A 27240-nucleotide genomic window follows, 5' to 3' on the forward strand; every position below is an offset into this window, starting at 1 on the left:
TGACAAGCCATTCTCCCCCGCCTCCTTTTTTTTTTTTTTTTTTTTTTTGAGAGAGATGTATGGAAGGGGGTGGCAAGAGGAAGGGAGGGAGGAAGGACAAAGAGTGAAAGAGTGAGAGTGAGAGAGAAAAAAATGAATCTTTTTTTAAAAATTTCTTTTATGTTTTTTATTTGTTTTTGAGAGACAGAGAGAGACAACACGAGCAGCGGAAGGTCAGAGAGAGAGGGAAACACAGAATCTGAAGACAGGCTCTAGGCTCTGAGCTAGCTGTCAGCACAGAGCCTGACACAGGACTCAAACCCACAAACCATGAGATCATGACCTGAGCCAAAGCCAGACGCTTAACCGACTGAGCCACCCAGGTGCTCCAAGAAAATGAATCTTAAGTAGGTTCCATGCCCAGCACAAAGCCTGATGTGGGACTCGATCCCACCACCCCAGGATCATGACCTGAGCTGAAATCAAGAGTTGGATGCTTAATGACTGAGCCACCCAGGAGCCCCCATATTCCATTTCATAGATGAGAAACTCAGGCAGGTATGTTAAGTAACCTATTCGATCACAGCAAAAGAGCAACATAACTAGAGCAACGATGTAAATTCTGGCAATCAAACTCTTTAGAGCTGTACTCTTTAAAAAGATAAAATGTTAGCTGTAGTCAAAACAAAAGTCAGTGTTCAGAGATAGAAAAAGAGAGGACAGTAGATTTATGCCTGAAGATTTTTATATAGAGTTAAATTCAAGCTTTTAATTGAAGATTCTACAAGATAGAATCCAAAGATACAAAAAAAAGAAAAAAAATGCTTACCTTTCTTTTTTTTCTTCTTCTTTTTCAAATCTCCCTGTCTATAAAGAGAAGAAAAATCATTACCATTGTCATGATAAAATATTTATAACACATTAAACATGTGCAAAAGAATGAACTGGGCATTTTATCATAAAGGTTCATAAAGATTTTATATGGTCTCACCAAACTTAATAAACTAGCTGAGATATTAGTACTGGTTTATCTTTTTTTTTTTTTTTTTTTTACTTTTTCCACTTTTGCATTCAAGCATATTATACTCAAAAACAAAAACACACTGAACAAACTCTGCCAGCAGAAACTGTCCTTGGGTGGAGAGGATTCATGCAAACTGACGGAACAAGGTATCACCCAATGGAGCATTTGTCCCTCCTAAAAGAAGTCTTTACCAATAGTCTGAGTGAGGTCATTGTTTTCAGGTTGACTGGCTTCAACCAAGTGTCTGTGATGAAGAGCCAATGCTGAGGCACTAATTCTGGTCCTCTTCAAGTGGCTATAGCAGCAAGTGTTAGATTTGCACTTTGCAGAGAAAATAAGTCATAATCTCAATTCCTGAGTTTTTTCCCTCCTCAAATTTTTATTTAAATTCTAGTTAGTTAACATACAATGCATTATTGTTTTCAGTATACTGGTTAAGTTTAATCAAGCTTCATACACCGCAGCATTTAGAGATAGCAATGCAGATACCATTTACATTGCCATATATTAAGTCTGTGTCAAAAGGGAAGAAACGTGAACAAGCATAAAAGTCTACAATACTATGTTGAGTTACATGCTTGGCAAAACTAGAGAACAGATAACTAAACTCTTAGGCAAAAGAACATGTATACTACCATACATGCAAAGAGTATCTCTGGGGTAGAATGTAAGACAAGTAACATTGGTTGTGACCTTGGAAAGAGGAGAGCACACACAGGTGGGAGGCAGTTTTTACTCTGTACTTTTTTATCTTTCAATCCCAAAATTGGTAAGTTTATTGAATTGTTTAAATAAAATCTTTAAGTACACTGACCAAAAAAAGGGGATGATGGTGCTGAAAGGAGCATGAAAAATCACGAGGACACTTCAACAAGCATTCTGACAGCAGTAAAAGACATAAAAAATATCTCTGTACATAATCATATGTGATATACCTCCATGTGAACTATGAAACAGTGAACTAAAAAAATGAGACTGCAATAATTTCTGCGAAAAATTCATTTTACCAAGTCATTCAATTTTGAAAGTTTTCTCGGGGTACCCTGAAGAATAGGAAATGAAACACACAGTGCAGTGCCTTTATTTATTTATTTTCTTTTTAAAATTTCTTAATGTTTATTTTTGAGAGAGTGCGTGTGTCCAAGTCAGGGAGCGCCAGAGAAAGGGAGACAGAATCTGAAGCAGGCTCGTCTCTGAGCTGTCAACACAGAGCCTGACATGAGCCTTGAACTCATCAACCGTGAGATCATGACCTAGGGTCGAAGTTGGACGTTTAACTAACTGAGCCACCCAGGTGCCCCTTAATGTTTATTTTTTATTTATTTTGAGAGGGAGAGCACAAGCAGGAGAATAGAAGAGAAAGAGGGAGAGAATTCCAAGCAGGCTCTATGCTCAGTGCAGAACCAGCATGGGGCTCAAATCCATGAACTCAAACCCATCAAATGTGAGATCATGACCTGAGCCAAAATCAAGAGTTCGTTGCTTAACCAAATGAACCACTTGGGTGCCCTGAGTGTTCTTAGAGTTTCATCTCTCACCCAGACCATGCAATAGTCTTCTAAATTGCCTCTCTACTAATCACACTTTACAGTCAGACCTGCGATTTCCCAAAGCTTCTCTGCAATTTCTTTTGCTCACACTCTGCCTAATTCATCTTCTTTAAGAGTCAACACAATCACTTCCTCCATGAAGTAATTTCCTAACCCTACTGTCCCCAGGAAGGACTATTCTCTCTGGTGTACTCTTCTATGCTCTGCACAATCACAGAGCATGCAGCCTTTATTGCAATTAAATGGATATTAGTTATTGTTTCCTTCTGCTAGACTTAGGACTAGAAAAAGGGGCATCCAGCTGGCTCAGCTGGAAAAGCAATGACTCTTGATCTTGGGTTGTAAATTTAAGGCCCCTGCTGGGTATAGAAATTAGTTAAAAATTAAACAAACAAACAAAGGATTGGAAAAGAACTATATTCTTACTGATTATTCAACTCTTTTGAAGAGGAAAAAAATTACTAAAAATATTTAAAATAGGTGTTATTTAGAAGATGTGGTATATATACACAATGGAGTACTACATGGCAATGAGAAAGAATGAAATATGGCCCTTTGTAGGAAAGTGGATGGACCTGGAGGGTGTCATGCTAAGCGAAATAAGTCAGGCGGAGAAGGACAGATACCATACGTTTGCACTCATAGGTCTAACAGGAAAACAGGAGAAACCTAATGGAGAACCAGGGGGAGGGGAAGAGGAAAAGAGAGTTGGGGAGAGAGAGGGATGCAAAACTTGAGAGACTATTGAATACTGAAAATGAACTGAGGGTTGAAGGGGAAGGGGGAGAGGGGAAAAGAGGTGGTGGTGATGGAGGAGGGCACTTGTGGGGAAGAGCACTGGGTGTTATATGGAAACCAATCTGACAATAAACTATTTAAAAACTAATAATAAAAAAACTTAAAAATAAAATAGGTGTTATTTGAAAACCCCCTTAAGATCTGGCTTGGATTTTTCATTTTGGGGTTCCTAAGGAGACTTGACGTGGGTGGGACTCATATGATAAAATGGAATTTGGAACAGTGTAGTATTTCTGGGACTCATAATTCCTTGTATTAGATTTAAAAACCTATTATAAGGATGACAGGGTTTTTTTTTTTTTTAACCAAATAGAGTTCATAATGAAGTTAATCATATACAGTTGTATATACATTTTTTAAAGTTAGGAAAAAATTTACATTTCAAAAGACATTCTTTCAAAAAAGGAGAAAACTAAAAAATTATGAAAGCCACAAATCTGGGGGAAGGGTTAAGTGCCCTCTCTCTATTCACAGAATCTTAAGCATTACACTGTAGGCCTCCACAGTGTTTCTGAGATGGCAATGTGGGAGAATAAGAACTGCTAACTTCTATGGCGTCTGGGTGCTCAAGTAGGTTAAGCGTCCAACTCTTGATTTTGGCTTGGGTCATGATCTCAGTTTGTGGGTTCAAGTCCGGTGGCATTGAGCCTGCTTGGGACTCTCTCTCTCCTTCTGTCCCTTCCTGACTCTTGCACACATGTGTGAGTTTTCTTTCTCTCTCAAAATAAATAGGTAAACTTTAAAAAAGAAAAAAAAGTAAAGAAAAAGGAATGATTGACTTCTAAGTTAATGAAACTGGCTACTCCTTCCTCCAAATCAACAAAATAAACTTCACATCTGAATTCTGGTGTAGAATTACTAAATGATGTACTAAATGTACATCAAGGGGCGCCCAGGTGGCTTGGTCAGTTGACTGTCAACTTTGGCTCAGGTCATGATCTCACAGTTTTCAGGTTCGAGCCCCGCACCGGGCTCTCTGATGTCAGCTCAGAGCCTGGAACCTGCTTCGGATTCTGTCTTCTTCACTCTCTGCCCCTCCCCTACTTGGACTCAGTCTCTCTCTGTCTCTCAAAAGTAAATAAATGTTTTAAAAAATTAAATAAATAAATGTACATCAAAAACCTATGAATAAAAAAAGTAGGGGATATCCAGCCAATAGAATACTATGCATAAAAAGAATGAAGTATGTCTATAGTAGGAATATGGAAAAATCTCCATGACTCAGTAAAAGAAAGCAAGGCGGAAAACAGTAAGAACAATGTATTATTCCCTTCTGTAAAAAAAAAAAAAAAAAATTCCCAAGAAAATATTTTAGAATCATCTTCGTGTTTCTACACAAAGAAGACCCTGAAGGATATACACTCGGTACCAGAGGTTAACTGGGGAGTACAGAGGGATGGAGTGGGTGGGACAAGGACAAGGACTAAGAACTGGGTAGAAAAAGAGAAGAGGAACAAAGGGGACTTATGCTTCATTCACATGGAATTTTCAGACAGTGAAATTTTACTCCTTATATAATTTAAAGTCAGCATTAGTGAATGTTTCAATGAAAAACATTACCCTTGCTCCTTTGGTTGACTATCTCCAGCAACTTTTCCACCCTTTTTCCGAATGTAAGTAGCACCAGGAGAATTTTCAAGAGCCTCGCCATCTACTTTTAGAGACATACTATCTGACGAGGGCAGGTGTTTACTAAGGCTGGGATTGAACAGGAGTTCAGGAACACAACATATAAACAGATACATGTCTGCCAAAAGAAAAACAGTTTTTGATGTCCTTTGCCAAAAGTAAGAAAATGTCCTTAAATCTTCTACAGAATAACAAATCAGGTCATAGGTCAGTTACACACCATATATCCTGGAAAAGGAGCAAGAATCAAAGCATCCATTTCTTAACCTAGTGCCACACTTCAAGATGGTGGCTTAATAAAATCTTCATTCCAAAACAACCATCAAGCTTATAAAACATAGATTTGCTCACTATAAAGGATGTGACTGGAGGCTGCTTGGCATCCACCGCTCCACCTTGGGTTCACGAGTACACCCTGATAGACCAGAGTAGCACATGATCCAAACTCAGTCAATGAAAGCTCTGAATCTTTCACAACAACTCAAATAAAATATGCTTTTCCTTATCTTTTTTTTTTGCTGCTGGACTCAAACCTAAAGAGATACAAGCTGCATCTTGTTGACTTCATTTTTGCTTCTGGATCAAACTGTATCCTAAGATGGCTCTATTATGCTATTTTTCAGTCATGTTGATCAATAAATTCTCATTTTTGCTCTTAGTAGGTAGTGGAGGGTGTTGTTTGTTGAAACTTACAACAGAAAAAACCCTTACTGGGGAGGGAGCACCTGGCTGGCTCAGCCATGGAGCCTCTGACTCTTCACATTGGGGTGTGATTTCCAGCCCCATGCTGGGTGTAGAGATTACTTAAAAATAAGGTGGTCTTAAAAAATACAAAAAACAAGAACAACAGAAAAAGCCCTGGACAAATCAGATAGTGGAAAGGTTCTAGCATGCATTTGGGAACTGTCTGGAACAACAATCAAAAGGATACGCTTTTGCCTTTTCAGGATCTACAAGTGAGTAAGCAGAAATAAGCTGAGCCAGGGTGTGAATATCTTTTGGATTTTGTCTAAAAAAAAAAGAAAAAGGAAAAGACAAGAAAAAAAGGAAAGTTAGTAAAAAAAAAAAATAATAACTTCCTTGTATGAAATAACAGCAATAAAATTTGCATTTTTACATCTCCACCTTTCAGAACTTACTTCCATAGCTGTTCTAGGTCACTAATTGCCTCCTTTTTCCGCCCATATTTGAGTTTGAAGTTTGCAGCTTCTCTTATCAAGGACAAATGAGCAGAAGATTTGGGCTACAGGTTCAACAAAAAGAGGAAAAAAGGTTTAAGCTAAATATCTAGCAAGTTCATGAAGTTATTATATTCACTAGACCTTTAAGATGGACCTGTCCATTACATTTCTCATATGAAGTTCTACTTGAATGCATAAAACAACAACAAAAAATAACACACATACAGGGAGAGAGGTAGACAAATTATATAAGTGATGACCAATTTAAGAATTTGGAGCAGGGGCGCCTGGGTGGCTCAGCCGGTTAAGCCTCCGGCTTCAGCTCAGGTCAAATCTCACGTTAGTGGGTTCGAGCCCCACGTCAGGCTCTGTGCTGACGGCTAGCTCAGAGCCTGGAGCCTGCTTCTGGTTCTGTGTCTCCTTCTCTCTCTGCCCCTCCCCCTCTCATGCTCTGTCTCGCTCTGTATCAAAAATAAATAAAACATTTAAAAAAAATTAAAAAAAAAAAAGAATTTGGAGCATAACCTATCTCTAGACTGTCTACAGCTAGAAGTATTTCCCCATGATCAAATAGTAAAGATAGGTCACCATAGTTCTCAAATATTAACACAATATTTCCCAGAACCCGGATATACCTCCATTGCTAATAATGCTAACAGTACAAATACTGCCTGTGTGAATGTATTTATAAGTTGGAAACTGCCTATATAGAGACCCGTAGTGGAAAAAAATGAAAGTGTTCCTATTCGATGGAAACATGAGATACAATTATTGTGTTTATTGTTTCAGCAATTACTACCACCCATGAGCTCCCTTTCAATAATAAAGATGAGCACTCCTAATGCATTCATGTATTACTGGTTTTTGAGATTATACACAAACACTCACACATAAAGGACTTTAAAACCATAACAGAGTTTCTTTTTTTCCATTTTATAGCCATTCCTATTTCTAATAACTTTACTTGGATCTGGTACACTTAAAAATTAATTTGACAGTCTAAAAATATTCCATTCTTTGAAGAGTGACTTGGAATATTTCAGTTCTCCTAGTTGGAGTTCATTACTTAGAGGTTTTTATTTTTTTTAATGTTTTATTTATTTTTGAGAGAAACAGAGAGTGTGAGCAGGGAAGGGGCATAGAGAGAGGGAGACACAGAATCCAAAGCAAGCTCCAGGCTCTGAGCTGTCATCAGCACAGAGCTCAATGTAGGGCTCAAACCCATGAACCATGGATCATGCATGACATGAGCTAAAATCGGACACTTAACCAATGGAGCCACCCAGGTATCCCTGCAGCTTTTTATTTTTATGTAAAAACATGCCCTCATGACAATTTATTCTATTTATTTACCTGATGATTTTGATACCACTGGATAGCTTGCGTGAAGACCTCAATGGCACTATCAATGTCTTCCTCATGACTGTACATAGTCACTAACGCAGACACCTACCCAGCCAAAAGTACAAATTAATGAATAAAATTCCCCTTTCTCTCCCAGAATAAGCTTTCTGAAAATGAAAAAAAATTGAAGAAATAGCAAATAAATGTTGCCAGGCTTTCTGCCAATACCAAATTCATCATAAAAATTATTATCCTTTTAGAGCATAACTTGAAATACCGTATACAACAGTAGTTTCCAAATACAAAGGTATTTATCTATAAAATGTAACTTTCCTCTTAAAGTAGTACCAGTTCACAGTTTGTTACTAGTGCATGGCAAGGTAAGTACAACAGTTGAGAACAAGTGTTTAGAGTATTAGTTTATAAGACATTGCTAGGACTGCGGTGTGTGATTGGTGAGGTACACTCCAACATGACTGAGATAAGTTGTATCTGGCCCAAGCTAAATAAAGTCAGTGAAAAGCTTGCTTGATGTGTTGGAGGGATAGTATGGAGGCCCATGTGGCTGGAGTGTAGTGAGAATGGAAGGAGCACAATGAGATGAGGTCAGAAAGGAAAGAGAAACAAAAAGCTGGATCTTTGAGAAAAATCAGTAGAACTCTAGCTAAACTGGCCAGAAAATAGAAAAGAAGACCAGAATAACCAATGCCAGGAATGAGAGAGGTTTTACACATACTAAAGAGATAAATAAGAAATATCTAAACAACTTTTATGCCAGTAAATTCAACAATCTAGATGAAGTGGATAAATTTCTTGAAAGTTAATAGAAAGCCAGATACAAAATAGTAGAAACATTTATATTTGATTCTAATATAAAGTAATTATCACCCAGTCTTTTTCTAAAATATGAATCTTCAAAAAAGAAAGCAGTAACAAGCTGTGTTAGAGGATACAGACATGAATAAAAGTCCCTAAACAATAAATGCACATACCACCACCTACAGCATTAGTCTCTACTTTGAAATACATGCTTTCATAGCAATACAGTAGATCTAAACCTGTGATGCTTGAATTATTAGAGAACTAAAAACTAAATTTGTTGGCCACTATTACTAAATTGTTTTAGCTCAAAATACCACGCTGAAGACATGAAAAAATAATTTAGGCTGAGATTCCTTATACAGGTCCTAGGTTATTTAAGGCTGGCTTTCAGTGATAATGTAAGGCCTAAATAGTGCCTGACATATTTGCCTAAATAATAAACCAATGCAAAGCAGAACATAAAATGACATTAAATGTACAGCAGATAACTATTATTTTTACTATTGCATTATAAATATAAATACAAAGAAACATACATTAAACATACCAAAGGACAATAATTCCATTACTTTTTCAGTCTTCTAATATTTTAGTTATAAACTCACCATGCCTGGTTTATGTTTTAACTCTTCTATGCTTCTCAATATTAGACATGCTTTGGATATATTACCTTGAGAGATTAAAAACATCATCATCATTGAAGAAAGCATATTATGAAAAAAAATACAAGAAACTTAAGTCATTTTGTAATCTAAATACTCAAGCTTTGGGATTTGGGAGATAATGTACTCCATTTTTTTACCCATACATAAAGAAATGGAGTCCTTAAGAAACAATATACCTTGCTTACACCCACAAAGAGAGTTAATGGCAGAGATGGTACAAGAAAAGAAGTATCCCAACTCCCACCCAGGCTGTTAAGTTCTATTTCTCCTTTTGTAGACTGTAACTTAAAGAAGCCCTACTCCAAAGACCTTGAAATATATTACTGTAGACAGGAGTGCAATGGAAAACTTCCCATGGTGTCAAAATACTGGTGTTTTACTCATTGCATACCTCACTAACATAACCTTCCAAAGACTTGTCACAGAAACTATGATAAGCTCTTAGTAACTTTAGTCTGATAAATAATCCTTTCAAAAATAAACTGAAAACTGGAGAAGGAAAGAAAATAAGGGGAAAAACAAGAAAAAGGAGAGGTGGGAAAAGGAAAATTAAGGGAGGAAGGTAAGGAAATGTGAGTATGGGTAACAGGAAGATCAATAATGTTTGTTTCTTTTTTCAATGTTTGTTTATATTTGAAAGAGAGTGTGCATGCAAGCCCACGTGTGCACATGAATGGGGGAAGGGCAGAGAGAGAGACAGACAGACAGACAATTTCTGTGCTGTCAGGACAGTGCAGAGCCTGATGCAGGGCTTGAACTCACAAACCGTTGAGTTCATGACCTGAGCTGAAGTCAAGAGTCTCAATAGTTGGATGCTTAACCAACTGAGCCACCCAGGCGCCATTTGTTTGTATTTTTTCTTTTAAGAGTAATCTTTATGCCCAATGTGGGGCTCTGGGGCTCACAATCCTGAGATTAAGAGTCTCATGCTCTTACCAACTGAGCCAGCCAGGCACCCCAAGACCAATCTTGTTTTTATTACTTCTCACTAAGGAGCCTTTTAAGACTCCCCCCCCCATTATCAATTTTCATCTTTACCCATGAGATTTTCATTTCAGCCGTCATAATATCTGTAATTTTTCTGATCACCCACCAAACAAATGATTCCCACCACCCAATGTTGAGAATGCATGGTCTACACCAGAGACACAACTTTCTATGAGGGAAATTTCCTAATCCTGTTTAACTAGCCACATGTTATACAGCTTCTGAAATGTGTCTAGCACAAATGAGGAACTGACTTAAAATTTCATTTAATTTTAAACTTAAAAATAGTTACACTTGGATAGTGGTTACCAAATGCAGACAATATATGGCTATAGAGCTATAGACAATCACTCAAGGTTTGTTTAGAATCGGGGGCAAAAACGATAGCAGTTTTCTGCAGGATTCAAAAACATCAGTTTTCATTAAATTTCATGCCTCTTCTCCCCCAAAGATATGGGTCAAAATATAAACAAAGGATAAAGGACTAAGTTAAAAAATTCTGAGAACTAGAATGCAAAAGTAATCCTTATTTCACGTAGATATTATCAAGTGATAGAAGCCATTTCTACATATGACATACCCAGGAAATTTGAGTATGATCCTTTGAAACACAGGAATCCTTTGCTTTTACTGACTTTCAAGGCAATATTGAGAATCATTCTAAAAATTTAATAACCCAAGGCTGTTTGAAACTGCAATAATTATGCTCCACCATTATGCAAAATTTTAAAAAATCACATAGCCCACAACTACTTCAGAATCATTTCAATCATATTTCCATTAAAATGGTATTTTAACCACGATGAGATCACTATTAATACCTTGGGAAATTTTCAGTTGTGCCATCGTCAGCTTAATTTCAGCTGCATTTTCTGGATGCTGATCTGAAAATTCCTAAAATGTTTTAGTTGGAGGGGGGAAAAAATCATTTAATTTACACAACTAGCTGCACATGTTTCAATTACCACATCTACACAGAATTTTAAATCCAGTTTTAAGATAGTAAAGTTCTGGTTTCAGATGAAAATTTTAATTCTTGAAATATTTTATTTGATACCTATTTTGTTTTAAAATTATACTCTGAACAAAAAAAAATCACATTATGTTCACAAAGTGTAATAATATCAAGTTCTAGGAAGTCATTACTAGAGAAATAATAATTCATGTTGCCACATAGTTCTGTTTGTTTAAATAAGATACTCAAAGAGATGCTACATCCTTTCTGAGGATCCCTCCCTAGGCAACTCTGCCCTTCAGGATGGTCCTAGTTTTATTCTATTGTACTTTCCAATGTAGTGTACCCTCAGGAATTTTAAACATGTAATCTAGCAGTAGGTTTAGGATGATAAAAACCAAATCAGTTATCTCTGTATTTGTTTGAGGTTTTAAACTGGGATTCATTGGAAAATGCATTACTGAAAAAGAGATTAAGCATGTTCTGGTATTATAAAACTAAAACAAATCTTTAACTCATGCTAAATTGATCTCCAAGTGAAAAGCATTCCTCAGGGTTTGGGCAAACATTTATTATGCAAACTTATAAAAAACAAAGTATATATAAAACACAAGTATATATAAAGTATATATAAAGTATATATAAAACACAAGAATTAACTAAAGTGACACTATGGAATTTGTCTAGTGGTATATTACCTATTAGTTTTTCCATTTTATTTACAAGTTTGCAGACTATTATAATGAAAATGAAACAAGGTTGCAAGTCTCCGACACCTCATTAAAAATTCAGGAATTCCTTTACCTGGAGCAGCTCTATTGCTTTTATGTGCTGTTTTTCCCGGCAGAGCTGGGCAGCTTGGATTAATACAGGCAGGAGATGCTCGGGACTTTGGGACTGTAAACTGGCAGATATCTTGCGGCACTGTTCTGCCTGAAAGACAGTGTCCCCCCCACCCCCGAATAAGTTGGTTAATGAAATTAAACATTAAGTGAATGTCCAAAAAGAAAAGGATGGGGGTGGAAAAGGAAGGAACTCAGCTGAAAGATAAATAGTAAGTGAACAACTATCTAGGGTAAAAGAAGTGGTATAGAATATCTATTCTTAATTTTTTCCTAAAAGAAAAAATTTCCATTTACTGAATATAAGCCACGAGTTACAAAAGCATTTAGGAAAGGACTAGTTCTGAATGTTGATTTGTATGGTTAAGTTCCAGAATGATGTTAAAAAAAATTACACGTATCAGCCTTTGCTTCAAAACAACAAAATGTATAGGTATTTCTTGTAAAGTATTTAGACTCAGTTATAAATAATAAAAATGTTACTGTCTCTCACTTCACTCCCATTGAAAACCTCCGTTATAGAAGAATAAAAAGTCATTATTTAGAATTAATTCATGTTAGAGTTAGAACTGATATCCTTAGCATTTATAACTTGAGTAAATATGTACAAACAAACCTACAATCACGGTCAACATCTTTAATGACTTCCACTTTAAATCAGATATTAGAAATAAGATAATAAGAACATTATTTCATTTACAAGTGTGAATAATATTCTCTTCCTCTTAAAAGGCAGCTGCAGACCCTTACAAAGAACTGAGCAAATTACTTGTTTAACAAATAAAATCTATGATATATGACATTCTGAAGAACACATGGATATAAGATAAAAAATATAAATAAATTGTACTAATGCACCCTTTATGCCATACTCCAAAAGGGTTAGCCAGAGGAACTGGAGGTTTGTTACCTACCTGGTTTGTGTACATAGCAAGTAAAGCTTTGTTAAATTCTATAGCTTGCAGCTGTTTCTTGGAAAGCTTAAACTCTACTCCTTCTGCATTGGTTAATTTCACCTTCTTCTTGGAGTCAAAGACATTTTGGTCCTGATAAAGAAAAGTTCATCTGCCATTAACAGAAATCTCAGACTTTAACTCTTTTAACACTTCAAGACTTTATTACTCTCCCATTTAATACACAAGAGAGCTTGAAGATAATATATTTACCTGGTTAAGTTGCCTAAATCCCTAAGATCCAGATAAACGGGTCTAAGGTTCTTGATTTTCTTTTGACTTATGCTTTAACTGCTTGTTTTGAGCTTTTTGAAGAAAAGTACATATGGACAAAACAAATCTTACAGTGGAAATTAGGACTAACTACAAAAATACAAAGAAACCTGCAATCTAAAACTATGCCCTTTAGAATTAGGTAACAAATGAGGAAAGCAATTCATTCCTCTTTGAAATAGTTATTATGTAAGCAAACATTAAAATTCAGAAATAAATTCACACCTCTTTTGAACCCATTTTTAGCCAAAAAGGCAATGTAGTGTAGCTACTGTCTTTTCCCCACCCCTTCTCACCTAGGCAGAAGCTCAAGTAAGTTCAATTTCTCAAACTTCTATGTGAGGCAAGCACAGTGTTATCGGCCTTAAAAAAGTCCTGTTAAGAGTTCTAGAATCACATACCTTTCTAGGATAAGGAAAACAATTAAATTACATTGCATCCTGAGAAGGTCAAACGAACATCCGAATGTCTACTGTGTGCACAATATTCTAGCTTTGTTAAATAATATATTTATTTGCAAAGAAATGATATCCCTATGCTTTTTAAACCAGGTCTTCTATTAGTTTAAAGAGTAAAAGGCAAAGAAGAAATCTAAAATAAATTCTATTTTTTCTTTCTTTTTTTTAAAAATAGTTTATTGTCAAATTGGTTTCCATACTAATTCTACTTTTTCTGAGTGTGAAACTCCTAACCAATACATATCCTTTTAACTTTTCTCAGTTTCCTCTCACAAGTCATAAATATTTCTCCATATGTTCACTTGCTTATGGGGTAATCCTCCTTTTCAAGGGTCTACCAATTTGCCAACATGAAGATCTTTTACCAATACTGTGGTTAAAAGTTCAAAAGTTTGAGTGATATAATCACTAGACTGAGTTTCTTATTTCTTTGTATTACCTATAGCATCCAGCACTAGTCTGAAAAAAAATGTGTTTGTTGACTAAAGAAAGCTTGGCAAATAATTACAATAAGATTAAGATACTTAGTGTTTCATACACTCTTCTTTCCATAATCATATACCAGGTAAAAAGAATTTATCCTCACTGGAATAATTCATAAACACAGGCAGGTATATAATGCTAAGATTCAAACGCCATAATCTATTTTTGGAGACTTAAACTATGCCGATAGCTCACAACCTCCTGTAACTACTATTGGCCCTAATGCTATTATCTCATCTTCTGGGGACCCTCTGAACGTCTGCTATAGGAGGGGAGAGATACTATGAAGGACTCTGCAATCAGAGACTGGAATCTGAGTTCAAGTTCTACCTTTAACAGACTGTGCGGCCTTATACAAACTGCTTAACTCCTTTCAGCCTAAGATTATATTCTTATAAATTAGATGTAAGTACTGCCACCTAGAAGCATAATTGTGAAGATGAAGTAAATAGCACTTGAAAATTCACACAGCTTATCAAAAGGAATCAAATGTTACTTTTCTTATTTTCTACTGACTTAAATTTCAAATCTGAACTTGAAATGTTCTTCCATTAAAACAGTGTTCTAAATGTTAACTTTACTAACACACTTGTAACCATTTATATACACACTTGTAATATTTTACATGTAGTATTGGGAATGGTTAGAGAAATGGAGAGAACCTGTCCATGTTTCCCCTCCCCCCAAATAAAAACCACTGGAAAAAAAAAATTATATATAGAAAACTTGTATTCAGACTCACTAGATGAAAATATCACATAAAACATGCATGTTAAGCTTAGTTTAAGTCTAAACAAGGGGGCATCTGCGTGGCTCAGTTGGTTGAACGTTCGACCAGCTCAGGTCATGAATTCGTGGGTTTGAGCCCCACATCGGGCTCTCTGCTATCAGCATCCTTCATGTTCTTCAGATCCTCATGTCCCCCTTTCTCTGCCCCCACCACTGTCTTGCACGTTCTCTCTTTCTCTCAAAAAGAAATAGAAACAAAAAATGTCCAAACAATTTAGTTTTCAATACATAGATTCTTTGCATTATTATAAACTGGTAAAGGGCCAAGATTTTACAGTCCAGAGTCTGTAACTTCAAAAAAGTTTACTACCTGAATATAGCTTGCAGAATCATCATCATTATCAAAGTTAAGTAACACTCTCCATTGTGATTTTGCTACAACTGGACTGTTCCATGGAAAAAGAATAGTTATCTTAGGACAAAGTTGAGATACTGTTTTCAACGTAAAATAGAAGTGTCAGAAAGCCATGGATAGCCCATACCTTGTTAATAGTAATGATGTTATTTGCAATCACAGCCAGCAATCCCACATCTGTTGGCCTGTGAACAATAAGCAACAGTCAAAAAGGAACAAACATTTAAAAAGAACTTCATCCTCTATAAAAGGCATTTCATTTCAGTAATTTACTTACTTTAGTTTTATTATCTGATTGTAAAGTTGCAACGCCTCCTCCGTACGACCCTGAAGCTGCAGAATGTAGGCCATCTGCCCATGAATGATGGCCAGTTCTGCCTGTGGGTCTTCCTCAGTTCCATCCTAAGTAGAAAAAGAAACTTTTTTCCCCTGTAAATTCTCCAAATTGATCTTCCTATTCACCAAGTGTTTCAAACATTCAAAAGATACACAATCTCAAAGACAACATGTAATTTTCAGAAAATTTCCCTTACTGTCAGTTTGTTAAAATTTAGGAATTTGATAAAGGGGATTCCTAAATTATGGTGTCAACAGGTGTGAGCCAGGAAACAATAAAAGAATGGTGAAAAAGCTAACAACTTTAAGGATTCTGTAATGAAACAACTTCACAGCTGTCTTTAAGGTACTGCATGTTAACAAAATTGGAAATTGTTGACTGTTGGACTATTTGTGGTTCATTTAATAAATATGCATGAAATTTCTATACAAGGACCCACAAAGACCTGAGCCTTTTATCTAAAATAAGAAAATGAATTTATATAATATGAATTTAAAATAAAATGTATAAGGCATATTAAAATTCTGCTATTGTAATTTCTCAGCCTGAGACTCCATCAAATAACTGATCAAGGGACGCCTGGGTGGCTCAGTCAGTTGGGCATTGGAGTTCGGCTCAAGTCATGATCTGAGTTCGTGAGTTCGAGCCCCGCGTTGGGCTCTGTGCTTTCGATTCTGTGTCTCCCTCTCTCTCTGACCCTCCCTGGCTCACATTCTGTCTCTCCCTCAAAAATAAACATTAAAAAATTAAAACAAAAACAAAAAACCCCCCAAAACTGACCAAGAGGATTTCTATTCTTTTTTATATGCAATAAATCACCACCTATTCCAACAAGCCAATAAACACTATAAAGAAGCCCCCTATAAATTCATATTAGTCAGAAGTATAATATCTGGGTTTAACAACAGTGGAGTACTTACAGAATCTTCTGATAATGAACGGCGGCAAAGATCTAAAGGAAAAAATAGTTTTAAAATTAACATTGCAGGGTAACTCCCATTCCTTTCACCATTCCAAAGAGCAAGAATTAAATTCTTGGGCAGAAGATTTCAAGATAATTTTAATAACAAGCAAATTTTAACTGTATTATTAGCATAGTTACATAAATATTTTAAGTCCTGGTTATTCTAGCTGTCCGGCATTTTTCCTTCATTTCTAATCTCTAGGTTAAAAAAAAAATTTAGCCTGGGTAGCTCAGTCAGTTAAGTGTCAAACTCTCGATTTCAGCTCAAGTCATGATCTCACAATTGTGAGACAAGGCCCTGTGCTGACAGCATGAAGCCTCCTTGAAATTCTTTCTCTTCCTCTCTCTACCCCTCCCCTGCACACACATGTGCTTTCTCCCTCTCAAAATAAACATTCAAAAACCAATAAAGAAAATTTTAAGAGCATTAAGAAATATAAATGTAACAAATGTTGAATACAAAACACCAATGACAAAAAAGTATTAAAATAAAGATAATAATTTCACCAAGAGAACATTATTCTCATTTCAATTACTATTTTCTAAATGCAAAAGCACACCTACTTTTGAAATGAAAAAAGTATATTCTATATACTATTTTGAAACCTCCCTTCCTCATTTAATATACTGTAGATATCTTTAATGATAATAAATATAGATCTACATTATTATTATTTTAAGTGATTGCATGGTAATCTATTTTGTGGTTATGGTAAACTTAATCAATCCTCTTATAGGACAGAAAACTCATCATTTTTTTCCTTATGACTACCCCCTCAATTAGCATTCATAAAAATACATATATGAATTTATTTATTTTCTTAAAATAAATGTCTTTGTTTATCTAATTATTTGCTTTTAATTAATCCAATTGTTTCCTTAAAATGAAATCCTTGGATCAAAGGGTAAGCAAATTTTAAAATCTGCTACATATCACCAAATTGCCCACTGCAAAGTTGGTACTACTTCATATTCAAATCTTCCATGTACAAGAATATCCTTTACCCATACTACCGTCAATACTGGGTATAATCAAGAAATTATAATTCTCAAACATATACCTTGTTTGCCCATTTTTTCCTCTCCACCATTCACTGCAGTCCCAAATAACTTTTACAGCTTCCAGAGAATTATGTATTCAAAAGAAAAGTTTACATATTCCAAGAGTTGAAACCAGACATAAGTTCTCTAACAAACTTTTTTCTTTTTTCCTTAATTAAAAGCTTGTTCAGAGCATGTAAATGCTATATATGGAAACGTGCTAAACAGAGTTAAGATGTGTTTTAATAGTGTCACCAATACACATGTAGTATATTGCGCATGCATGCATGTACACACATAGGTACACCAAATTATCACTACACCTGAGTACGAGTTTAATAATAATGATAACCAGTATTTACTGGATGCTTATGTTATATGCTATGTACTGCTGTTAATACTTGACATTAACTCAATTTATATTTAATACTCATAGTAACTTAATCAAAACCTCAAAATTAAGGTCTGATGTGGATGAAAATGGACAAGTTCTCTGACTTAGGATTAGACAGAAATAGGGGAGAGATATGTTAAAATGCCAAGAGAAAAGCTAGATAAACTTTTTTTTAAATACTTTTTTAATGTTTATTTACTTTTGAGAGAGAGAGAGAGAGAGAGAGAGAAAGAGAGAGAAAGAGAGAGAGGGAGGGAGGGAGGGAGAAGGAGGACAGAGAGAGGGAGAGAGATGCAGAATCTGAGGCAGGCTCCAGGCTCTGATCTGTCAGCACAGAGCCTGATGTGGGGCTCAAACGACCTGAGCTGAAGTCAGACCTTTAACTGACTGAGCCACCCAGGCCCCATGAACTTTTATGTTTATTTATTGTTGAGAGAAAGAGAGAGTGCACGAGCAGGGGAGGGGAAGAGAGAGCTAGAGACACAGAATTCAAAGCAGGCTCCAGGCTCTGAGCTGTCAGCAAAGAGCCTGACCTGGGGCTAGAACTCACAGACTGCAAAATCATGACCTGCACTGAAGTTGGACGCTTAACTAACTGAGCCACCCATGTGCCCCATAAAGTTAGATGGACTTTGAAAAACTCCCACTACATCAATATTTCCATTTATAAACTTCAGAAAAGTCCAATACAATTTTTGGAAATATTCTTTTAAGTAATATGCACATTACAACTACACATAATTTTAATAAATTTCTAACCTTCAGCTTTTTGTAGGATTTTCATTGCCTGGCTCAGTTGGCCTTGTCCTATCAGTGCACATGCAGCATTGTAGCATAGTTCATGTGTGCCTTCCTGGAGGCCCAAGTTCTCCTGTTGTGGAACAAATAACAGTTAAACACTAGACAGGAATATTGTTTCATAGTTGCGTGGGTACATGGGGATACTCACTGGAACCACTTTTTCCCAATTGCTTTGAGCTGCAACAACTGCTGAAAGGTTTGTTTTTCTCTCCTCATCATAATCATCTTGGGAATTTCGGACGAGATCTCTATACACCACTAAGCATTCATCGTACCGTTCTAACCGGTATAACTAGGGGGACAGATAGCAAGTAAAAAATCAGACAAGACAAGTACAGTATTATGTCTCAAACATCATACAAATCCTTTTTGGAATCACTAAGTAGCAAACCTAATTTAGCATGTTATGGGCAATTAACAGTTTTCCTTTATAACTTTTCAATTAGTTCTGTATGCTACAAAACTTGCAAAAGTTACTTACAATCAATCTCTACAATACTGCAGATTTGTAGGCATGGTCCAAAAAGAAAAGTCATTGTATTTACCTCCTTTCTGAGGCTGGGAAAGTGCCTAGTGGGCTGTGAAAGAAAACCTTCCCAAAGAAATCACCGTGCTATCTAGATCTGACTTACAATGAAAAAAAATTTTCTGGTCACAAAATGAGTATTAAGTTCCAGTAAACAAGAACAAAATTAGATGCTAACAAAAGGACTTAATATTTCCTAGGAGTTCACTTTATTTGATCTTCATTTTCTCTTTCCCAAAAAGGATCCAGTAAAAGGGCAGTATCAAGTACACAGAACATAATTCCTGCTTATTTCTTTCAAGCTGTTCTCAAAAGGCAAGGGCAAGAAGAACTGCCACTCTGGGTAAATTGTGTCAACCATGTATGACAGAGATTGGTACCCTTCATCAATCTCAAAATGCTGTAATTTATCTTAAATTTGCCTAGCTTACCTTAAAAGTTCTTTCTAAACCTACAATCCATGAATTTGCCCAAATCTTTCTCCAGCCGTTATGTACTGTTAAACTCATACTATCTCTTGGGGACAATACATTTAATACAACAATATTTGCCCTTACAGGCATTTTAGAAATCTTTAAGAGGATTTTGCTAAATCTAATAAATGTTTCTGTCCTCTCATCCTTAATAGCCCTATTTTTACATTAGGCTTAAACAGGTCTCAAAACCCTTTCAGAATAAGATATTTTAGGGAATTCATCCAAATTCTTACCCATCATGATTTACTTTATTTTAACCTTAGAACAACATGTGTTAAAAACTAGATGGAAATACAACTTCAAAACTGTGTAATATCCTCCTGGCCTTCATCTTTCCAACTAAAAAGTTAAAATTTCATAGGACAGTTTTAAATTTTCTTTAATTTCCTAATTACCATGAAGAAGTCATTTATTCATAGAATATTGTATATGCAAAGGTTTGGTGAAGATTAAGAGGGACTATGTTCAAACCTCAAGAACTGGTTTGATGGTGAGTTCTCAGGATGGGCTGGGGTTCGTCACCCCTGCTCCTCACTAGAGGTACAATCATGCTCACTCAGGATGAATGTCAACAGGTATTTTAAAGCAGTAATTACCACTTGTCCATAAAGCTCCTTTAGTTTGTCTGTCTGCTGATTGGCACTTTCTATGGTCTTCAAGGCATTCTCAATTCTGTTCAGCCTGTACTCACAATATGCTTTCTCAAAGGAAAGAGAATTACTGAAAAAGAAAAAAACCCAATATCTGGTCATTAGCTAACACTGCAGAGCACCCACCATATGCCAGACACTGCTCTAAGCACCTGACCTATATTAAGTCATTTAGTACCCATTAACAACAGATGAGAAAACTGACATTTAGTGACACGTCTGAAAAACAGTTCACAAATGGCAGAAAATACTAATCCATTTCCTTTGCCTCTCTTCCTTTCACGGATATTCTTATTAGAATTATTGGTCTTTTGAAACAAATAGTTAAGAATGAAATAACGCTCACAGTTCGTGAGTTTGAGCCCCACATCGGGCTCACTGCTGTCAGCCTGTCAGCACAGACAGAGCCTGCTTCAGATCTTCTGTCCCCCTTTCGGTCCCTTCCCAACTTGTGCTCGCCCCAAAAACAAATATTAAAAAAGAAAAAAGAATGAAATCATGAATCAGCTAAATAACTAATTATCTTAGACAAAAAGACAACCTGAACACTAATTTAAGTGTTATTATAGAAGCTTCTTACATCTATTAAATGTCATAAGCCCTATAAAGCTGCTTTAAATTTGATCAAGAATCAAATGAATAGCAAAGAAAAGGTAACTAAAATCTTAAACGAACACAGTGTTTATAACCAAACAAATGGTAAACACACAACAACAAAAACACTACTTATCTACATTGACTTAACTCAGCTATACTAATATGACAACCTGAAACTCATTTTGGAGTTTTAACCATAACCCATGAGGAAGAATATTTATGAAGCAAATGACATTATCCTTTATTTACTTGCCTAGAAAATTATTTGAAAATTTTCCTATCTCACAAATTGATCAAAACTCAGGAAAATATTGAATTTTAGTATAAACATGTTTACTAGAAAGCAGTTCCCCTTTACTTCCCCTTTATTTTTAATACAGTTTTTTTAATAAAGTTTTTAAATTAGTTTTTCATCTATCTACATGTAAATATATAGTTAAAAAAAAACCCAAAATCCAAAAAGGTATACACTAAGAGGTTTTACTCCCACTGCTATTCATATCTACCCTATTCCCCTTTACCTCCTTCAAGCGAATACTTTAATTCACTATTCTCCATCTAGTGTCCTTGTAAATTCAGGAAAATACACATTATATACAAACAAGACACTAACTATACAGTTGACCTCTGAACACAGGTTGAACTGCATGAGTCTACTTATATGTGTATTTTTAAAAATAAATATAGTATAATACCTTAAGTGTGTTTTCTCTTCCTTACGACTTTCTTAATACCATTTCCTTTCCTCTGACTTCCTTTACTGTACAAATATAGTACATAATACATATAACCTAAAACTATGTGTTGACTGTTTATGTCCTTCCAGTCAATAATAGGCTATCAGTAACATTTTTTTTTGAGATTTAATAGTTTATTGCCAAGTTGGTTTCCATATAACACCCAGTGCTCCTCCCCACAAGTGCCCCCCTCCATAACCATCACCCCCCTTTCCCTCTCCCTCTTCAGCCCTCAGTTTGTTTTCAGTATTCAAGAGTCTCTCATGATTTGCCCCCTCCCTCTCCCTAACTTTCCCCCCCTTCCCCTTCCCATGGTCCCCTATTAGGTTTCTACTGTTAGACCTATGAATGAAAACATATGGTATCTGTCCTCCCTTGCCTGATTTATTTCGCTTAGTATGACTCCCTTGAGGTCCATCCACTTTGCTACAAATGGCCAGATTTCATTCTTTCTCATCGCCATGTAGTACTCCATTGTATATATAAACCACATGGTCTTTATCCATTCATCTGTTGATGGACATTTAGGCTCTTTCCATGATTTGGCTCTTTCTGAAAGTGTTGCAGTGAACATTGGGGTACATGTGCCCCTATGCATCAGCACTCCTGTATCCCTTGGGTAGATCCCCAGCAGTGCTATTGCTGGGTCATAGGGGAGTTCTATTGAGAGTTTTCTGAGGAACCTCCATATCAGCAACATTTTTGAGGAGTCTAAAGCAATACGCAAATACTGCGTGGAGGGTAGGGGCCCATAACACCTGCATTGTTCAAGGGTACCTTGTACACCATTTTAAAATTTATAAAACAGTATTTCATTAAAGAGTAAATATGCTGGGGACACCTGCATGGTTCAGTTGGTTGAACATCCAACTTTGGCTTAGGGCATGATCTCACGGTTCACAGCCCCGCATAGGGCTTGCTGCAGTCAGCACAGTCCGCTTCAGATCTTCGGTCCTCCTGTCTCTCTCTGGCCCTCCCCTGCTCATACTCTCTCTCAAATGAATAAACATTAAAATAAAAAAAGGTAAATATGCTGCAAACTTTAGTCAATACACATTTTTGGGGGGCTTAGGCCTAACTATAAAGAAAATCAAATTACACCAACAATTTAGAATACAGGTTCACATTTCATGAAATGATAAGTGAAAAAGATTAACAGCAATAACAATTGCTATACATTTTAAAAGATTGCTAAAGAACTCTAAAACTGAATGATCTTGGCCTAAAATCATACCTAAACCATTCTCAAAGGAGGTAGGCACAGAGGCCAGGCTAAGATTGCCATACGGTCCTAAAGATCTCTACTTATACATCCTTACCCTACATGTTCTCATTCTACCCATTCTGCCTCTTTTTTTTTTTAATTAAACTTTTAAGTTGTTCTCCTTATGTCCTCCCAGAAATCATTACATTTATGCCCCATAACCCTTAGCAGCTTACTTGCTTCCTAGTGGTTCAAAGGGAAGACAGAGGTAAAGAAAAAAACTCCCTAGGGCTCGTGGGCAGCTCAGTCAGTTAAGCATCCCACTTTGGCTCAGGTCACGACCTCAGGGTTCATGAGTTCAAGCCCTGCGTGGGGCTCTGTGCTGTCAGTTGAGAGCCTGCTTGGGATTCTCTTTCTCTCTGCCCATCCCACTCGTGCGCTCTCTCTTAAAATAAATAAATAGAATTAACAGAAAATACTCCCTAAGGCAGAAAAGAACAAAGATACTACTGTTCATTCAGAACAATAGTTTCAGAAATACTGCTGGCCAACAAAAAAGGAAGGAAAGAAAGAAAATGTTAAAAATCACTGAATAGAGAAGAAAAACCATGGAAATGGTTAGAGCTATGGTAAACGTATTTCTAATAACTGCACAAACAAGGAACTCAATCACTTACTTGGCTAACACTTTAGTGTGAGTGTTGATGACATTCAAGGCTTCCTTGAAACTTCCATTTTGAATAAGGCATACCACTTTACAGTGTAGGGCAGTTACATCATCCTTGCTGATCTGCAGTACTAAGAACAATTTTAGGAAAACAGTTTTAAAATCCATTCCCTTTCCACATTTTTACTAAATTTTCCCACCCCTTGCCTCAAGAAGCTACATTTCAAATTTGACTGCAGCAACAATTAGTTGACACATTTTTAAAAAATGACTGATCTTCATTTTTAACTTAAGAAGTGGCAATAAGGGGAGCACCTGGGTGGCTCAGTTAAGCGTCCGACTCTTGACTTTGGCTCAGGTCTAAATCTTATAGTTTGTGAGTTGGAGCCTGCCACTGGGCTCTGTGCTGACAGTGCAGAGCCTGCTTGGGACTCTGTCTCCCTATCTCTTTGCCCCTTTCCTGCTTGATCTCTATCTCTCTCAAAAATAAGTAAAAAATTAAGAAGTATTTTTAAAAAGTGGCAACAAGGACAGTTATAATTTAGTAAGATTTTTCAATGAGATAGACTCCCCAGATGCACGTAGCAAAAAAAAAAAAAAGAAAAGAAAAGAAAAAAAGAAAAGAAAAGGAAAAGAAAAAGAAAAAAAAGAAATAAAGATTAAGAAGCTATTTTCTCTGACTTTTCCATCTTAGGACACATGCTACATCCTACATATTTCATTAGTTCACAGAGAAAGTAAAAAAGTTGATACAGAATTTGGCAGCAAATGACTTTTAGGTTTGAGTACAAGCTTGTCATCAATGTCTCGAGGATTGGGGCAAATCATTTCACTGACAAAGGTCAGTTTTCCGATCCACAAAAGGAGTATGAAAGTGTGACCCATTTACAAAATTATTAAGAAGATTAAATGAGAATATTTTTGAAAAATGTATAAGCTGTGAAGTGCACAAATGCAACTTATCTTGCTGGCAATGTTTCCAAAAACCATTCAAAATTTCCCTATTCACCTAAGATGACCAACCAAAATGGGACAAGGAAGGACTTAGGGGCAAAGTTCCAAAGCTAAACAGCTGTTCAGTGTCAAAAATGACCACGATCACTCCCTTTTCCCCTTAGCAACAGCAGGAACCTAATTCTTGTATAAAAATCAAAGAAATTTTTACCAATTATGAAAAAATATATTGATAAATACACTAATAAACTTGATGATTAAATAATTCCTACAAAATACTTACTATATTGCTATTGAATAGTACGGGTTGCAGGCCCAGCCCAAGGTGAAAGTTAATTCAAAACAAGTTTAGGAATCAAATGAACTCTAATCAGTAACTATTTTCCTTAATGTCTGAAATCATCAGAAGTGCATTGTGGGCACAGTCACTTCTTTTCACATTAACAATAGGATATTAAAAATTATTGGGGGCCTGGGTGGCTCAGTTGGTTGATCGTCTGACTTCAGCTCAGGTCATGATCTCATGGTTCATGAGTTCAAGCCCTGCATCAGGCTCTGTGTTGATAGCTCAGGGCCTGGAGCCTGCTTCAGATTCTGTGTCTCCCTCTCTCTGTCCCTCCTTCTCTGATGCTCTGTCTCTCTCAAAAATAAACATTAAAAAAACCTTAAAAATATTATTTACACAATTCTGCATGCTACGGACACATTTTGTAATGTTATTACCGCTTTAAACAGCCAAACCACAGGTACCCCCAGCCCGAGATTCGGTAAAGCATCGCGCAAGAGAAGCCCTGTTCCCGATGCCACCAGGCCTGGGGCTGCTTCTGGCGCTCGGCCTGTTGCTGCTGCCCGCTGACTGGGGGCAAACACTGGACACCACTGTACATGACAACAGCACCGCTACACCCTCTGATCCGGGCTCTGGCTCCGGGGGCCATCACCGCCATCACTGTGGTCTTCTCCCTCCCGGCTGCTGTGCTCCTGGCATTGGGGCTGTGGCTGCTGGTTCAAAAACTTCGGGAGAAGTGGCAGACAGAGGGCAGCTACCGGCCCAGCAGCGAGGAGCTGTTCTCCCACGCAGGCTTCAAGGAGACAATGCGGGGCTACCTGCCCATGTAGGTCCTTTTTTTCCCTCTTTTGCTGTTTGACCTTGGGGGAAGGCAGAGCCCTCTCTGGGCCATCAAACCTACCCAGTTCTTAAAAATAGAGGGGAAGATGGTGCTTCAAAGACTCTGCCCATGAGGGGAAGGGACGGTGGTGCTGCTCACATTTTATACACACACATACACACACACACACACACACACACACACACATATACACCTAAATTTGGTAGTGAGAAAAAAAATCACTTTCCAAATCTCCCAAATATAGGCTGCAACTTCAGTAAAGAATTTAGCATGACAGAGAGCATTACAAAGCCTGGCCATATTCTAATTACATAGTAAAGGATAAACGAATATAATACGTAAACCTCACATAAAAGGCAGTTGACTTGAAACCATCCATTACATGGCAAAAAATGAGGCCAAACTTTTCTTCCGACGTTATTTCAAATGTTAGTGTTTTTAAACACATATTTTCTGATCTGGTGACACTGGAGAGACAGTCTCTCGGCGGGAGTGACGGGCCTAACAGCCGTATTAGTATCAGTCCTTTCCCCTCTCCCCAGAGTCTGTACAGCGTCTACCTTGTCAGCACCAGTTTCTAAACTACGTGTCCCTAATAGGTTCCTCCCTCCGCTGCGGGCCGAAAGAATAAGCTCCCTCAGCAATAGTCTTGATCACTCCACTAAAAGGAAAAAGAAAAGGTGGCGATGTGGGCTATTTGCGAATTAAGGAGTAAAAACGTTAAGAGTCAAATAAGAAAACGATTTGGAAGCGCATGGAGCTGCGGTCCCTTTAAATTCCACCCTCACTACCCGCGACGGTGAAGAGGGAAGTACACGTGGCTCTCAGCAACCCCGGACCAAGGGCTGGTCACTGAGGGGCTGCGACCCACGCCTGCTCCGTGTTCCGGCCCTTGCCACTGGCAGCCGGGTCTCCCCTTCCCGCGTCTACTCCGAGGTGGTCGCGCGCGCCGGAAGGAGGCCGAGTCCTCCCTCGGGCCTGGGCCCGCCCCGGCGCCCGCCCCGACACTTACTCTTGTTGACGGTCTTAAGAGCGCGCGTGAAGTCACCGTTCTGCCCATAACGGTTCACTTCACTCCAGAGGGCAGGCACCGAAACCCCCCCGCCGCCGCTGCTCGCCATCTTGAAGGAGACAGGGAGAGGGGCGGGACCACCTCTGACCCGGAAGAGGATTTCTGAGGTGGCCAAGGGGAGGAGGAAGGTGGTGGTTGCTGAGCGTTTGGTAGTCGGTAAGCGCCCTCATACCTGAGTCAGCAGCGGAGGCCGAGATCTTATAGGAGTTTGCCTGGATAGAGTCGATACACCATACCTGAAACCGGTATGAAGGAACAAGTGTCGTACCCCGCAGGGGGGTTCAGAAGGGCTTCACCATACAGTTTTGGTTCAAAGCATCCCGCGGTTCCGGGGCTACTGCTGCTGGCGAAGCAGCACCCTGGTCCCACCAGGCGGAGCTGAGTAACGGCCTACGGAAGATAAATGAAAGGTCTGTAGGGTGGTAAAATACTAGCTAGAAACCTAGGGAGGAGAGGGGGAGAGAGACGGTTCTCTCTGCTGCTGGAGAGTACTACATAAAGGAATTGTATTTGAAAAGGATCTTGAAAGATTAGGAAAATCTGGGGTTGGGTCTGGGTAGAGGTCTGACAGAGAAGCGAATATGAGGAAAGGCACAGAAGAAA

General features: G+C 37.5%; 1 protein-coding gene across 1 annotated transcript in view; it reads right to left on the minus strand.

The window, feature by feature from the left end:
- The window catches only part of SRP72 (signal recognition particle 72), a 31454-nt gene extending 4741 nt beyond the window's left edge, over positions 1 to 26713 (minus strand). The window contains exons 1-17 of the mRNA XM_029945534.1: positions 26578 to 26713; positions 23492 to 23612; positions 20223 to 20346; positions 18773 to 18916; positions 18583 to 18694; positions 16345 to 16376; positions 15365 to 15489; positions 15215 to 15272; positions 12691 to 12822; positions 11739 to 11867; positions 10801 to 10873; positions 8933 to 8997; positions 7515 to 7610; positions 6120 to 6223; positions 5912 to 5989; positions 4912 to 5049; positions 809 to 846 (exon numbers count right to left, since the gene is read on the minus strand). Coding sequence (XP_029801394.1) covers positions 809 to 846; positions 4912 to 5049; positions 5912 to 5989; positions 6120 to 6223; positions 7515 to 7610; positions 8933 to 8997; positions 10801 to 10873; positions 11739 to 11867; positions 12691 to 12822; positions 15215 to 15272; positions 15365 to 15489; positions 16345 to 16376; positions 18583 to 18694; positions 18773 to 18916; positions 20223 to 20346; positions 23492 to 23612; positions 26578 to 26686 — 1678 coding nt within the window. The 5' untranslated portion in view covers positions 26687 to 26713. The remainder of the gene's footprint in view (positions 1 to 808; positions 847 to 4911; positions 5050 to 5911; positions 5990 to 6119; positions 6224 to 7514; positions 7611 to 8932; positions 8998 to 10800; positions 10874 to 11738; positions 11868 to 12690; positions 12823 to 15214; positions 15273 to 15364; positions 15490 to 16344; positions 16377 to 18582; positions 18695 to 18772; positions 18917 to 20222; positions 20347 to 23491; positions 23613 to 26577) is intronic.
- Positions 26714 to 27240: the final 527 nt, after the last annotated feature.

The sequence above is a fragment of the Suricata suricatta genome, chromosome 1 (assembly GCF_006229205.1).
Source record: "Suricata suricatta isolate VVHF042 chromosome 1, meerkat_22Aug2017_6uvM2_HiC, whole genome shotgun sequence".
NCBI lineage: Eukaryota > Metazoa > Chordata > Mammalia > Carnivora > Herpestidae > Suricata > Suricata suricatta.